The sequence below is a fragment of the Kogia breviceps genome, chromosome 5 (genome assembly GCF_026419965.1).
Source record: "Kogia breviceps isolate mKogBre1 chromosome 5, mKogBre1 haplotype 1, whole genome shotgun sequence".
In the NCBI taxonomy this organism is placed as follows: Eukaryota; Metazoa; Chordata; class Mammalia; order Artiodactyla; family Physeteridae; genus Kogia; species Kogia breviceps.
In genome coordinates this window covers 104113520-104129870 of record NC_081314.1, presented here as the reverse complement: position 1 = coordinate 104129870, position 16351 = coordinate 104113520, and the positions used below count along the sequence as shown (strand labels likewise).

The window sequence follows — 16351 nt, the reverse complement described above, 5'->3', positions numbered from 1 at the left end:
GCTCCATTCAGGGGACACACAAGCGCCTAACCTGTGCCAAGAATAGAGGGGAGTTAGATATGTGACTCTAAATGGTGGGATTTGGGGAGTCCCCGGGGCACCGGCAGGGGCTACGGAACCTGCTCGGGGCAGTGTCTCTGTGGCATTTGCTGCCCGTGGGTGTCCCGGCGTGTGGCACAGAGGACCTACATAGCCTTGTGCGTGCCTCAGGCTTTCAGAAACTTCTAAAACGTGAGTCTGGTCTTGCCTTCCACAGTGTGATGACCCTAGTTCTTCTCAAAGGGTCCTTTGAGTCACTGCTCTTTGACCCTTCTGGGTCACTCATCACCTCAGCCTTTTCCACTCTCTCTTGCTTTGCATCCAGGAATCCTCAAATGTGTCCAGGACTTAGGAGAAGCTTCTGTCATACCTCGGGGGCTGCAGTGATCGTTTCTATTCCCTGCCTGAGAAGCCTCTCACTGGTGGCACCGCGTGGGTTCCCAGGGCGCTTTCTTCCCTTTGGGCTGTCTTCCTAGTTCTGGTTTCTGACTGACGCTATTTTTGTCTCATAGGGTGCCACCTGTGGAAATGAAGAAGAGAAATAAGATCCAGCCTTGTTTATCAAAGCCAGCTTTTGCCTCTCTCCTGAGGTAAAAATACAAAAGAAACCGTGGCACACAAAATGTTCAAAATGTGTTTGTAATCATTCTCCACGCTTGTTTACTTTTTTTCATGCAAATCTTAGCAGTGTAAGTACATAATGTGGTTATCCTACATTTAAGGAAGAGCTTGACTATCCTGTGTCTTTTTTGTGCTTTTAGTCAGAACTCTGCATATATTTTAAGAAAAGGCATTGAAGAACTCAGTCAGACCAGTATTCTTTTCACACAGGTGAGATTAGAGAGGTCTGTTTGTGTTTGATCATAAAAGAGTGCACTGTCCTTTTAGGGTTTTCTTTCCCCACCCTTGTTCCCATGTTATTTTCCACCCTTGTTATTTTTATTTAACTTCTAGGTTAAAGTTTACAGTGGATATTTGCCTTTCACAGACTTTTAATGAACTACATAGAATGTAAATAATGATTGTTCATTATGGTCAGGACTTGTACAGAAATTTACCCTTCCATCCATAAATATTCTTTTCCTTTGTCACCACTGCTTTGATAGAGTGCTGGTCAAAATGCTTCCAGATTAATAGAAATCAGTGACAGTCGGGTCTGGGCATGTTGAAGTGTGTAAAACACATACAAGCTTTTCAGCATTTTATCTTTTAAGGATCTAAAATTAACATTGTCTTTTCTAATTTTCTTTTATCGTATTACCGTATCTCTCCATGACTGGTTCTTAACCTTTTGGGGCTACAGGTCCCTTTAAAAATCAGCCAACCTTCTGGAAAACTTTAGATACATAAAATATTTTTACATCTGACTACGGGTGTGCCTCGGCAGCTTGTAGTCAATCTGTGGGTGTGTGTCCAGTTAGGACCACTGCAAAACTCGAAGAGTGATGTTAAACTTTTTTTTTTTTTTTTTTTTTTTTACCATGACCCATAGTAAGAAATACATTTTGCTTTGGAACTTAGTATCCATACATATTAATAATAAAAAAAAGAAAGAATTTTTACCTTTCCTACTCCAGATACCCTGTATTCTGTTCTATTCACTTTTAAAAACTGAGCTGATCGTGACTCGCAAAATCGACTTCATGAGCCACCTATGGGTTGCAGACTGCAGCTTCAAAGTGTTACTCCAGAATCAAGGTACTCTTCAGCTTTCGAGAGAAAAGGCGTTTTCTTTCTGAGAAAACCCAAAGGGGTTAAAGTATTTACAAAAGATTGCTCAGCAGGTGTGTAAGTCTGCACATTTGTCGTGTGAATAGTATTCCCCGGAGGCAGAGCTCCCTCCTTTGCAGTAGCCATCAGGAGAAGCTTTGCTGGGAAACCTGGCAGAGTTACCTGCAGTGCTATGAAGAGGACACTTTTCCTTAGCATTGAGCTTGGGTGTGGTTTCATCTTTGTCAGGTATGGGTTAGTGACTCCAGATAATAGTTACTTCACTTTTTATAGCTTCGGTTTCTTTGTCTCGTCAACTGAAAAAAAAAAAAAAAAATGCACAGCCTAAAAGTTGAGAATGTTTTATTTGGGGACCTTACTGAGGACTGTAGTCTGGGATGGCAGCATCTCAGATAGCTCTGAGGAACGGTTCCAAAGAGGTAAGGGAGGAAATATAGGAGTTTTTGCTGAAAAAGACAGACATGTAGTCATGTTGCAGGAAGGGAGACCCCTTCCAGGGTCCTAGAGTGAGCTCTTGTCTAATACTCGGAAATGAATTATCTGAGGAGAAACACGTGCTGACAAAGCAAGAGACATTATTGGGAAGGGGCGCCTGGGCGGAGAGCGGCAGGTAAGGGAACCCAGGAGGACTGCTCTGCCACGTGGCTCGCAGTCTCGGGGTTTATGGTGATGGGATTCGTTTCCAGGTTGTCTCTGGCCAGTCATTCCGACTCAGGGTCCTTTCTGGTGGTGCACGCATCACTCAGCCAAGATGGATTCCAGCGAGGAGGATTCTGGGAGATCGGTAGGACATGTGGACTGGCGTCTCCTCTCTCTTTTTGAACTTTCCCGAATTCTTCCGGTTGGTGGTGGCTCATTAGTTCCGTGTTCCTTACCAGGACCTCCTGTCCTAAAATAACTCATGCAAATTGTTACTGTCTTTGCCTGGTCAGGGCAGGCGTTTCAGTCAGTGTTTCCCTTAACAGTCAGGTATCAAAAGATGACTGCTAATCACAAAAAAGCAGACATCTCAAGTTAATGATTTTAGTGCTTCTCTATGAATAGGAAGATGCAGGAGTCTGGGCTTATTGAAATTATTTCTTTTGATATGCACCTTAACTATCTAGGGGCAGCATCCTGTTTTTCTCCACCGTGTATCCCCCTCGGGGTGTACCATCTGGGGCGACTGCAGTGGGCTGAAGGCTTGCTGGCCTCAACATCCTTTGTTTACTGGAATGGCAGGCCACATTTTTTTATCCACAGTCTAAATTGGTTAGTAGAATTTACCTTCCTTTCCAGGCTTTTGTAGGAGTAACACCAGCAAAGATGATCATTATAATGTAATATACTGTAATATAATATGATATAATATATAATTATTACAGATAAGGCAGATACTTATTGAGCCCCTCCTCTGTGTGAGACATGGAGTTATCGACTGAAAAAAACAAAGCACAACCTAAAAGTTGAGAATCATGTTTTATTTGGGACCATACTGAGGACTTAAGCCTGGGATACAGCCAGCCTCTCAGATAGCCCTGAGGGACTGTTCCAAAGAGGGACGAGCCAGGATTTATAGGAGTTTGGGGGAAGAAAAGAACAGGGAGTCGAACATCAAAAGATTACTGCTGGACTTCCCTGGTGGTGCAGTGGTTAAGAATCTGCTTGCCAATGCAGGGGACATGGGTTCAAGCCCTGGTCCAGGAAGATCCCACATGCCACGGAGCAACTAAGCCCGTGCGCCACAACTGCTGAGCCTGCGCTCTAGAGCCCACGAGCCACAACTACTGAGCCCATAAGCCAGAACTACTGAGCCTGTGCTCCAGAGCCTGTGCTCCTCAACAAGAGAAGCCACTGCAATGAGAAGCCTGCAATGAAGTGTAGCCCTCACTCAGTGTAACTAGAGAAAGCCCATGTGCAGCAACGAAGACCCAACGCAGCCAAAAATAAATAAATAAAATTAAAAAGAAAGATTAATGCTAATTAAAGAAAAACCAGACATCTCAAGATAATGAATTTACCCCTTTTCTATGTGTGGGAAGATGCAAGAAACTGTATTATTGGAATTCTTCCTTTGATTTGCACCTCAGCCGTCTGGGGCCAGTATCCTGTTTTCCTTCCTCCTGAATTCCCCTCAGGGTGCACAGTTGGGGGGCGGCTGCAGTAGCCAAAGCCTTGATGGGCTTCAACATCCTTTGTTTACTGAAATGGCAGGCCACCGTTCTTTGCCACAGTGCTTAACAGTTATTTCATTTAGAAATAAAATGTAAGTCACCTAGTACAAGGTCTGACCGGCCGCAGACTTAATCATGAGTTACCATCATTATCACTCCCACGAACTCCGAAGAATAGCATCCTTTATTGCTTTCACCTCAAGGTGCAAAGTCATCTGTGGTTTACTTTCCCAAGGAAGCCTGGGAAGATCTTGAATCTCCTCTCAATCTTAAGTCAGGTGACCTGACACTTCCTCTTCCCAGAGCAGATCCTAAGCTTAGGGATCAACCCTGATACAGATAATGGCCTTTTGAAGTTGGCTGGACCCCTGAGGCTGCTAACACTTGTCACAACTGAATCTAGCATGCACACCCTTCTCGAGTAGGAAGGGCTAGTTTCTCACCTCTTTACTTAGTCTGAATATGGTATAAGTTCTTAGCTCAGCTCGAAAGATCTTGAGCTCCTGTGACTTGCCAAGGTTAGTGATTCCTGGGTAGCAAAGCCAGGATCAAGCTGAAGCTAATTTGTCCCTACTCTACTGCTGTTTATTTCCGTTTTGTCATGCAGCCTCTGAAACCCCAGGGGCGCTCTTATCTCCACCTGCAATTTTTTTTTTTTTTTTTTGTGGTATGCGGGCCTCACTGTTGTGGCCTCTCCCGTTGCGGAGCACAGGCTCCGGACGCGCAGGCTCAGCGGCCATGGCTCACGGGCCCAGCCGCTCCGCGGCATGTGGGATCCTCCCGGACCGGGGCACGAACCCGTGTCCCCTGCATTGGCAGGCGGACTCTCAACCACTGCGCCACCAGGGAAGCCCCACCTGCAATTTTTATACTAAGGAAGAACAAAACTGATAAGGCCGAAAGAAGGGGCCATGTGTTGGGGATGGGATAAAGATTAGCTTGACGTGCTCTGCAAGTACCTAGTCCTGGTAGGTGGAAATGGCATTTTGATATGTGCTTTACCTCTTCCTTATCTCTCTCTCTCTCTCTCTTTTTTTTTTTGTTTGATGTGGACGTTTTCAAAGAGTTTATTGAACTTGTTACAATATTGCTTCTGTTTTATGTTTTGGTTTTTTGGCCCGGAGGCATGTAGGATCTTAGCTCCCTGACCAGGGATTGAACCCTCACCCCCTGCATTGGAAGGCCAAGTCTTAACCACTGGACCACAAGGGAAGTCCCTGTTCCTTCTCTTTAATTAAAAAAACTTATTTCTTTCTACTTCATAATGGTCCCATAAAGAATTAGTTTGGAGTTGAAATTCATTCAGTCATTTCTTGAATGTATGTTGTCTGCCTACTCTGTGCCAGGAGCTAAAAGTGAGGGAGAAAACAGAGGCGCCTCATCAAACATTGTTGTCTGAGAGAGTACCTGAGCGGAGCAGGGGGGCAGGACAGGCAACAAGAAGACAAATATCCGTGGTTCTTGTTCTTGAGTAAATTTTAATTCAGTGACCTCAGGAAAGAGTTCAGTTCTAGCTACCTCTAACTTTCAGTGTGTTTTTATTTTCACAGCTGACAACAGCTTTATGGTACCTTTTCTTTTGGGAGTGGATCAGCATCTGTACTTTTACTTTCCCTTATTTCTTCCTTTGTGTCTTCCCGTAGATGGCTGTCACTGGTGTTTGCTGGTTTTTAAATTTTGTGGCCCCCCCCCCCCCCCCCACTCCCCACCCAAAGCTGTTACGTAATTTTGGTTTCACTACTTGGAAAGCGTTTCCCTTCTGGGTGTGTAGTCCCAGTAGACATCCCATTCTAGGTAATATTTAAATAGTGTTTAAGATGATTTTTAAATAACCTTAAAAATGATTATACATTCATGTATAGTTACTACAACAATAGGAATGACATACTACAGTTATTTACAGTTGTGATTTTAAAAACCTGCAAATATTATACACATTTGGGAAAATCATTCTTTATCCTTTTCTTCCAGGTTTCATCAGTTTCACCCTTTTCTGTGTGCAGCTGATTTTAAAAATACTGCTTCCTTCTATGGTAGCGATAAGTTTGATTTGCCCTATGGGATAAGAACATCAGGTCAGTAATATTATTCTTACCCTGCCCTATTAATATGAGTGGGGTTTGATGTGAATCACATGTTTATATAATTTTAAGGCCTTTTAATCTTTCTGTTTCATAATGATTCCTAAGGATATGATTTAGGGATTGGGTGAAAGGAATTAAATTTTAATTCATAAATCCCCATTCATTTTGAGTCAGTGTGGAATAAAAGAATGAAAAAAAGTAGATTTTTTTTGTTTTTGAGAAACTGCTTTTCACTTTTGTTTTGCCACCGTATTATTCATGAGTTCCAATGCCTTACTTTATTCCAATTCAGAATTAGCAAGACAACCCTATGAGTTAACTTCCTCCCTATTTCCCATTTCACCTCTTTACCTATGAGTTTTATTTTATGTCATCAGCACATTCTAGGTCCTTGGTCAATCTTTTAATTTAATCAGAGGATATTTTATTTTTGCTAAATTTAGAGAGAATTACTCCATTTACTAATGATGAAACGATTTTCCCTCTGCTTGTTGACAACTGCTTTGCCTTGCACAATTTTATATTCTAGATTTTGAGAGACCCTGAAAGTCTAGGCGGTGACAAGCCTATAGTTTCCTGAGTTAGACTTTTCTTATTCAGCTGATCCTGGTGTGTGTGTGTGTGTGTGTGTGGTGTGTGTGTGTGTGTGTGTGTGTGTGTGTGTGTGTGTGTTTAAAATACATTGCAGAGAGTTTGATAATCTAATAGGTTTAAAGTTGCAGAATATTGATTTCTATACCAATGTCAGTTTCAGAATCATCTGATATGATTAATTTTTGGTTATGATTGTTTTTAGATTAAGCATCTTACTTTTCCTGGGGTTTTTGGAGAATGTCCTTAGAGCACTTACCATTTTTGAGTGCGCCTGTTAAGTAGTGCTGGCTAATTGCAGTTGTAACATGAATTTTCACCACAGAATAAAGCACAGGTGGCCATGCCAGTTTGAAGTGGGTTTTGGGGAGGGCAGTGGATAAGGTGGTTTACTGTGTACCTAAGAAGTCATGGTTGCTTTTATTCCTAATACTCCCATTTGTTTTCTAGCCGAATATTTTCGACTTGCTCTTTCAAAACTGCACAGTTGTGATCTCTTTGATGAGTTTGACAAGTGAGTTTGTTTTCTTGCTTCTGTTTTACTTTTACTTTTAGCTAAGTTGCTTCAAAACATGTACCCCAGTGTAAAATATATTCACTCAGGAAGATTCCATAGCTTTTGTGCATAACTAAAATGCATAGGAGTTATTTCTATGACACTTGAAGTAAACAAACTACAAATATAGTTTAGAAGTTGCATAATTGGTTGGCTCAAAAGATTGCACACAGTCTTGATGATGTGCCATGCTAGTACCAAGTCAGGACATTTTTAACCCACGTTCATCTTTTCTAAGTTGTTGTTACTGAAGAATTAATTCACACTCCCTGTTAATCAGCTCACAGCCTCTTTCCATGGCATGGTTCCCATACCTCCCCATACATCTTCTAAACTGCTCCCTCATGAGGATCTTTTCTGTTTCACTTGAATATTGGATTTCAGAAGCAGCTCTCTTCCTTTTATTCAGAATTACATTTGAGGGAAGTGAACAGCTTGCTTAGATACACATTTTCTGACTACAAAAGGCAGTTTAGTTTTTAGAAAAATTTGGTGTCCATTTAACCCCTTAGGAATTGAGTTGCCAAAGACAGACTTCTTGGCAATTCAACTTATTGTACAGAGGTGGACTTATTTCACAAAGGTTTAAGCTGTACTTTAGAATTTGGCCAATTGTCCAGTGGGATGAGAAGGGTGATCTGCAGCTGTGAGGCTTCCATTAAAAAGGAAAATGGCAGAATTCCCCCTCTTACCAAGAGCATAGAGGTGCTTTTTGGTGGGTGCAGAAGTGGGGGTAGTAGACGGAGGTGTGAAAATGGAGATAGTTTATAGAACAGAGCTGGAGGAGCAGTGCTAGCTTTTGTCTGAATTTATCTAAGTTTTCTCTGTCAGGGGCCCAGATTATTGAGGTGTAGATTATGTAATAATGTTGGTTCATTTCAGTTTGTACTTTTTATAATTTAAAACTATGCCATCAACCTAATCGATTTCAATTTTTGATTGCATATCCACAGCAACCACATATATTCTTTTCTAACAAAAATTTATACAACTCGCATCTGTAGGATATTGCTTTATGCACACCTTTGGCATGTGTGCTTTTTTATCAATTCTCTCTAATTTTTACAACCACTCTGCAAAGTATGGTTGATGATCTTCATTTTTTAAATTGAGAAACTGAGGCCAGGCAAACATATATAGTTTGTTAGAGCTGGTAAATGTCAGAGCCAGGATGTGAACCTGGGTTGGTCCATCCAGGGCTGGATGTTTGACTTAACAGTGATAATGGTAATACCTTAAATAATTGTAGCAGGTATCTGCAAAGCTTTGAAAAAAATCCTTGGCCCTGTAAATGTGAGATACTGTCAGGAGTCTTGATGGGACGTGACTGGAACTTTTGTTCTTGCCTGTTTTTTATTTTTTTGTGACAAGTTTGGTTTTTGGTTTTTTTAAAATTTATTTTTGGCTGTGTTGGGTCTTCACTGCTGCACATGGTCTTTCTCTAGTTGCGGCGAGCAGGGGCTACTCTTCGCTGTGGCATGCAGGCTTCTCATTATGATGGCTCCTCTTGTTGCGGAGCACGGGCTCCAGGTGCGCGGGCTTCAGTCATTGCCTGGTTTTTATCTTAGAATTAGCCGTGCTTTATTTAATTGCTTTCAGAGCCTCTTCCTGCACAGGTATTCATCATCTGTATGTGCCTCAGCCAGGCTGCCTCCTCTCTGCTTGCTGACTTGGTCTGGCTGCTCCCCACCCTTTCCTCCTGCCTCCCCGCTCCCACCGTCAACCATGTCGGGTTCTCAGCATCACTAGCACTGGGAGGGAGGTGGGTGTGGGTGGTGAGGAAGCACTGAAAATCATGCTGATTGCACAAAGGTTCTTGAGTCTGAAGTTGTTAAGAGATGGAAGTACCATCAATGTACAGGCAGAAACTGTGCAGGTCTACAGTGAATGGAGACTATCCCTGTAAGATCCTCCCAGAGTGAGGACAGTGATGCACTAGACACTCAGCATTGCTGCATTGCTTGTGTCGTGTGTGCAGACTTGGTCCCTAGAGACTTCTCTAGTGTTTTGAAAGTGGATAAGAATATACTTGTGACAGGGCTTCCCTGGTGGCGCAGTGGTTGAGAATCCGCCTGCCGATGCAGGGGATATGGGTTCGTGCCCCGGTCCGGGAAGATCCCACATGCCACGGAGCGGCTGGGCCCGTGAGCCGTGGCCGCTGAGCCTGTGCGTCCGGAGCCTGCGCTCTGCAACGGGAGAGGCCACAACAGTGAGAGAGGCCCACGTAAAAGAATATACTTGTGACAATATTATCTTCATTTAGATATTAACTTTCAGGAGGAGTTCATGTGTAATAATAAATTTTACCTACATTTTAAGTCATTCTACATTTGTCTGAAGCCCACGGTACAATCCAAAGACCATAACAGGCCAGCCCATGCCTGAGCAATAAATATATTTTAAGTAAACCCCAGAAAGGCAGAATACACTAACCTGCCTGTCGCTGCCTCGGAGTCAACTCAGTCTATCCCACAAATAACCTTATACATTTCCCGTTTCTCCTCTCTGCCTGGGGAAACGCTGTAGAAGAAAGAGGTGTGAGAACAGTCTGTCCTTCTCTGGCAGAGGATCTGGACCGCCCTTAGTGGGGGAGTCCTCCCTGAGCCCTCACTGTGGATCTGGGAGCTGTGGCCCTCGTGTACCAGGAGGAAGCCTTGCTGGCCGAGGCTTGCTCACTCTCTGTAGGGGTCTGTAGGTCAGAGAGGAGGGGCTCAGGTGGAGAGAGGTGAGAACCTCATTTTCAAGTCCCTTCCCCCTTTGGCTGTTCTGTTCGCCTTCTATCCTCTTTGTCCCTCCCACAAAGGATCAGATTTTTTTTGTTGTTTCAAATCTGAATCCTAGGGCTTCCCTGGTGGCGCAGTGGTTGAGAATCCGCCTGCCGATGCAGGGGACGCGGGTTCGTGCCCCTGTCTGGGAGGATCCCACGTGCCGCAGAGCGGCTGGGCCTGTGAGCCATGGCCGCTGAGCCTGCGCATCCGGAGCCCTCGCTGCGCAACGGGAGAGGCCACAACAGTGAGAGGCCCGTGCACGCACTGCAAAAAAAAAAAGTCTGAATGCTTTACTTATCTCATTTAGCATGCCTGATGCCCTTGGGATAGATTTTACTGTGAATGGGAAAACTCCAAATATCAGTTGCATTTGCAAGATACAACTTTTCCTCTTTCTTACAATTGTCATGTAAATGAAGCCTGCAGGTAAGCAGTCTCAGGCCAGCTTAGCAGCTGTTGATCATCAGAGACCAAGGCTTCTCTATTGTGACTCTGTTATTCCTCCTTATGGTCCAATCTGATGGCTGGACTTCACCAGTCATATGTACATTCTGGCCAGCAGGGAGGATGAAGGCGGAAGGGCATGCTCCCAGCCATTAAGACTTGCCTCCTTCTTTAAGGACATTTCCCAGAAATTACATATAACACTTTATTACAGCCAGTGATGTGCTGGAGCCTGTTGGTACCAACTTGTGAGAGCTGCCGCTCTTCCCAAGTCCGTGTTCAGTGCCATCAAGGTAGAAGCTTGAAATTAGCCATGGTGGGAATATATTTATACCATGGAAATTGGCAAACACTGCAAACAAGGGCTTCCCCATCACCTGCCTCTCTCCCAAAGAGGACTGATGGTTAAAAATTTTCTAGCAACCACCAATTATATCCCATTGGCTAGGGGTATAATCACAAGGCCTTTCTGGAAGGTGGACTGGAAAATGTAGCCTCTATCAGTGTTGTCCACCATTTTCTGTTTCTGTGCCTGGAAATATTCAAGATTCTAAAGTCAGTTATGTAACACTATACCAACCTAGCTCGGTGCTTGAAGCAGCCAACTGTGGTTTCTCTCTTGGAAATGAAAGCTGTTGAAACATATTGGTGTTGCAGATCATTTTGAAGCGGGGTTTCTTGTGAGGTCTTATTTATGCCACCTTTGTAGGTAATGTAAGTAAAGTAACTCAGTGAGGCAGAGAGAGCCTTTTTCTAAAGTCACTACCATGAAGAACTTGGGCCAGAAATAAAGAGGGAAGGGAACAGGAGTGTGCATGTTTGGCCGTAACTCTGTGTGGAAGAGCCCAGGAGTTTTAACAATTCCATGCTGCTTCTTTGCTCTACCTCCCCTCTTCCCTAACCCCTCCATCCCCCCCGCCCCACCAAATCTGTTCTTTTTCAAAGTTTTTGGTCACTTAGTAATAATCGTAATAATTTGCCTCCCTTCTTGTAATCACATCTGTTCGAAAAAGTATTTTCATTATAGAAAGTTGCCTTTTGCCCTAATTTTGTGATAGGCGTTCTCAATTTTCCCTGTGAAAAGATGAGAACACATGGTAGGCCATTTACATACCCCATTGTATTTTATTTATCTTTTTGGTCTGTATTTTTAATAGAGGGTTAATCTTGGGCTTTTAAAAAAATATTCTTTCTGAGTTTCTCTCCTGAGCAATGGTCCAGCAGGTTGGGATGGGGTGAATATTGAGGCTGCTAAACTGTTCCCTAAAGAATCGCAGTTACCTCACCTCACCTGTTCCTGCTCAGTTGTGTGGACTGAAGCCCAGACCCAAAAGCACAGTAAAGTCACAGAGAGGGTCAGAGGCAGGAAGGATGGAGATCATTAGTCCAATCCCCTAACGAGGTCCATAGAGGTTAAGAGGTCTCCAGACTTCCACTCTTCTCCAGTTCCTCCCTTTGCATTTAATCAGCAGCACAAAAACAGAAGACTCCACAGTTAAATGTCTTAGACTGAGTGTCATCTCAAGAGGTAAGGGGAAGAGAATTCTGGAACTGTGAATTCTTTTGGGTATATTCTTTAGGATTTCCAGGGCTATAAATCGCGCCCCCCCGCCCCATTATGTAATGTGGCTTCTGCCTTTATCCTTAACCTCAAACCATTTTTAATACTTTTACAGAGCTAAACTAAAACATCTCCAGGGTACATGTATAAATTCACCAAAACAGATGTATGTTAAATAGGGTTTTTCGTTTGTTTTTTTTGTGTGCGGGTTTTTTTTTGCCTCTTAAATGATCTGGATAGAATCTTCTCCGAATAGATACGACTGAAAAAGTTTTCTTTTCTCAACTCTCATCCTGAAGATCATGCACAGTAAATATGCCAGTTGGCCTTCTCTGTAATTTGCTGCTGAGCCAGAGGATCCTAAGTGTGGGAAAAAGAAAAAGTCTCAAAGAAATGTTAACAAATCAGTTTTCTTTCTTGTTAAGGTGAAATTCACACAACATAAAATGAACGGTTTTAAAGAGAACAATTCAGTGGCACTTAGTACATTCACAGTATTGTGCAACCACCACCTCTAGCTAGTTCCAGAATGACAAACCATTTAAAAACAATGATTAATCTTTTCGTGTTTGTTTTCTTTTCCATGTTCCTCCTTTTATGGGAATACTCAAACTAGCTGTCTGACCAGAACTTCGGCAGCAGAGGAGCGGTGGTGCTAAGGATAGAAAAGGATAGCTTAGAAAAGTTTGTTTTTATTTTTTTGTCGGGGAGAGGGGAGGGCAGGTGGTGGGGGCATGGGCCATCTGAAATAGAGGGTTCGGTACTGGTGAAAAGTTGCTAGAGTCAGCAGTTCAGGCGTAAAACTGCTCTGGGACCTTGGGCAAGTTTCAGAGTTTCTGAACCTTGGTTTTACAAAAGAGGAGGTGGATCTGTATATGCACATTATACCAATGTCAGCTTTACTAGTTAATAAAGTTAAGTTACTACATTAAGTCAGTGTAACCACTGGAAGAAACTGGGTGAAGGTTACACAGGACTTCTCAGTACTATTTCTGCAACTTCCTGTGAATCTAGAATTATTTCAAAATAGAAAGCTTAAATTGAAAACATACGACCACGTGAAACTTGTGCACGAATGTCCACAGCAGCATCATTCATAATAGCCCCAGAGTGGAAACAACCAAATGTCCAGCAACTGCTCAATGGATAAATTAAATGCATATCCGTACAATGGAATGTAATTCAGCCATACAAAGCAACGCAGTACTGATTCCTGCTAGAGCATGAGTGAATCTTTTTTTTTAATTTTTTTAATTTTTTTTGAGCATGAGTGAATCTTGAAAACATTTTGCTCAGTGAAAGCAGTCGGTCACAGAAGATCACATAGTGTATGACTCCATTTATAGGAAATGGCCAGGATAGACAAATCTATAGAGATAGAAAGTGGATTAGTTGTGCCACAGTCAGGGGTTGGGATGGGGGTGGAAATGGAGAGTGACTCCCACTGGCTGTGGGGTGTCGTTGTCGGGTGATGAAAATGTTCTGGATTGGATAATGGTGATTGTGGCGCAGCTTTGCGAATATGCTAAAACCTGCTGAATTTTATTATTTAAATGGGTGAGTTTTAGGGCGTGTGGATTATATTTCAATTTCAAAAAAAGCTTTTAAAAAGGAGGGAGGATGGTTGAGGTTCCCTCTAGATTCCTTTCCAGCCACTTTGTTCGGAGGGCCACATGATGCCACACCTAGAACAAACGGTTTGGAGTGACACACCTCTAGTCCTCTTGCCATCGTTTCCCTATGCTGTCGCTGTTGATTTCTCAGGACTCTGTTCCTTGTTAATCTCCAAAGCACAGCTCACACAATGTGGCCGTGCTTTTTGATAAACTTCACTAGTGACTGAGGATATTTTAAGGGAATTGCATCACAGAGAAAGAATACCTAAAAATGTGCCCGTGTTATGAGGTCCTGACCCTTCCTGGCTGTGTGTGGAGCTCTGTAGCACCAGCTTGCACCCTGGTCCTGGGGATTGCTGCCCTCTCCTCAGTGGGAGCACATCCTCCCACAGCCAGAGCAGCGAAATCCTGGGTCACAAGATCTCTGCTCCCGCTTAAAATACAGGAACCAGCTCTCCTCCCGCAGCCATACCATCGCACTCCGCAAGCACCCCAGATTCTGGGAAGAGCGCTTGAGTCCTGCATGGGTGGTTAAAGAGTAACTAAACATAAATGTCTTACTTAATGGAAGCACCTGTGTTAAGTCAGTTGCTTGCTAAGTGGATGGGGATTTGCGAAGGCTGCCTAGTCGCTCACCCAGGCAGAATCCATTATGTCAGCAGTGGCAGAGCCAGGTTACATTGGCAACCAGCCAGGGTGGGAGCATGGTCTTTGACAACTTAAGCCGTCAGCAGTGTACTTATTAAAAAGAGCCCAGGCTCTATAAGGGATATATCAGTGTCTGCATGACTGCTCTGGCCATCCTCCTGCTTTGCAGTTTCTTTACATGGCAGCATTTTCAGCCAGGAGGAGGACTTGAGGGTGAGGGGAGGTTGTGATTCTACATCAACAAAGTAGTCATTTGTGGCAGAGAGGGACACATATGTGTTCTGTAGCAACTGCTGTGGTCAGATGTTGGATAGAGAGAGATACGGAAACCATGGTACACATGCCGGAGGAACTGACGGGTGGCTCTGTGCGACATAGGTTAACAACATTTGAGACCTCAGTGATTCCCTTACTTCGTCAAAGGGCATGCTGAGATCCAAGAGGTTAGGTCACGAGGCCAGGTTCCCAGAGGTGCTGAGCAGGGGATCCCAGAGCTAGCTGTTGAGATCTCCGCCCCGGTCCAATGCACAGGGTTTTAGGATCTCCGGGCTGCAAGTAGCACTATTCCTAACGCAGCGTGATTTGAACTAAGTGGATGTTTATCGTCTGCCGTATCACATAGATGTGTGAATTCAGATGTCCAGAATCAGGTTTGTGGATCTAGCTCGCAGGGCAGGCCACGTACGTCTGCACAGGCTGCATTGCACAAACCGAGGGAGTGCCGACGTACTGGGTACCACCTGCACGTCTGTATGGATTGGCTCCGGTTATGGGATTGACCTAGTGGCTCAGTAATGTCAGGGCAGCTTCTTGGTGGCTCTCTCTGGCTTTCCCTCTTAGGTGCAAGACGACTACAGCTGCCCTAACCTTGTTATCACATGTCAGTATCTAAGCAGAAAGGATGGGTAGATAAAATCAGTGTTCTGCTCAAACCATTCTCTTCCTGGGGGTAAAATCTTCTCCAGGGCATTGAACAGACTTCCCTAATATCTTGTTGCCCAGGGATGGTTCATGTGACCACATCTAAACCACCCATTGGCACAGGAACGCACTCACCACTGTTAGGCTTGTGAAAGCAGGGCTCTGCCAGCAAAGGTGCAAGGGGTAATGGGTGTTGGGAATATGACCAGTGAGATCTGCCAGAGATTGAAGATAGAGTGATACTTTTTTTTTTTTTTTTTTTTTTTGTGGTATGCGGGCCTCTCACTCTTGTGGCCTCTCCCGTCGCGGAGCACAGGCTCCGGATGCACAGGCTCAGCGGCCATGGCTCACGGGCCCAGCCGCTCCGCAGCATGTGGGATCCTCCCGGACCGGGGCACGACCCCGTGTCCCCTGCATCAGCAGGCGGACTCTCAACCACTGCGCCACCAGGCACGCCCCGAGTGATACATTTCAATGTATACTTTGCTGCTGAAAGGAGTCATACAGCATTTAGAACAGAAGACAGATCACAGATCACTGGAAGTGGGCAGTTCAGGTTTACTTTCTCTACATTGATGATGTTGATGTTTCACTCTGCATAGGCTAGTAACTCTTCTGGATCTGCCTGACTTGATGAGAAACATGGCTTTCACCTAGGGGAAGTGTAACCTCTTACCATTACTATTTCAGCAGCTTTCCAGATTTTCCATTAACAGGTTTAGGCACTCTGGAATGATCTTGTTTTCTGGGTGAGCAATTTGAGGCACATGGATTTCCCTACCTGTTTCCAGAGTGGAGGAAGGAAGAACAGCTACCTGTTTCTCCAGCTACAAAGTCACACTCAAGGTGACAACCAAATCAGTTTCTAAAATGCACAACCTGTGAATCAGGGAGTTTGAGATTGGAGGATGCAGAAATAGAAATATATTTATAAATAAAAACAAAATTTTAGATTAGAGGATGCAGAAATATAATATTCTTGCCCGTTAGGGATTCACAATTCACTGCAGCCCTTTGTGAATGAAAGTTGTGTTAATTAAATATCTTGAGGTTATACAGTCACCCAAAGGACACTGGAAGTTATTGATTCACACTAAGGAAACAGGGGAAGCCAGGAGCCCAGGCCAGGTAGATGAAGCCAAGGAGAGGCTGAATCACTCCTTTGGTAATATGGGGGTACCTGCTGTGGAGGGAGGGAAGCAGTGAATTACAAGGCACGTGGTTCAGACCGTGGATCTG

At 44.0% G+C, this 16351-nt stretch overlaps 2 protein-coding genes across 31 annotated transcripts in view; one reads left to right on the top strand and one right to left on the bottom strand.

The window, feature by feature from the left end:
• The window catches only part of ST3GAL6 (ST3 beta-galactoside alpha-2,3-sialyltransferase 6), a 78790-nt gene that overhangs the window by 45685 nt on the left and 16754 nt on the right, over positions 1-16351 (top strand). For 17 of the 29 annotated variants that reach the window (XR_010840799.1, XR_010840797.1, XR_010840798.1 and 14 more), the window contains 3 exons: positions 552-629; positions 5895-5998; positions 7049-7112. Coding sequence is in view for 22 of the 29 variants with exons in the window: in XM_067034840.1 (XP_066890941.1) it covers positions 552-629; positions 5895-5998; positions 7049-7112 (246 nt within the window). In the remaining 7 variants the exon portion in view is untranslated. Of the gene's footprint in view, positions 1-551; positions 630-800; positions 871-1616; positions 1738-5894; positions 5999-7048; positions 7113-16351 lie in introns of all 29 variants that reach the window. The other 12 variants (XM_067034836.1, XM_067034835.1, XM_067034834.1 and 9 more) reach the window with 4 other exon arrangements.
• DCBLD2 (discoidin, CUB and LCCL domain containing 2) overlaps positions 11988-16351 on the bottom strand; it is an 856719-nt gene continuing 852355 nt past the window's right edge. Inside the window, exon 20 of one of the 2 annotated variants that reach the window (XM_067034824.1) lies at positions 11988-12287. In XM_067034824.1, coding sequence (XP_066890925.1) covers positions 12151-12287 — 137 coding nt within the window. In that variant the 3' untranslated portion in view covers positions 11988-12150. The remainder of the gene's footprint in view (positions 12288-16351) is intronic. The other variant, XM_067034822.1, reaches the window with a different exon arrangement.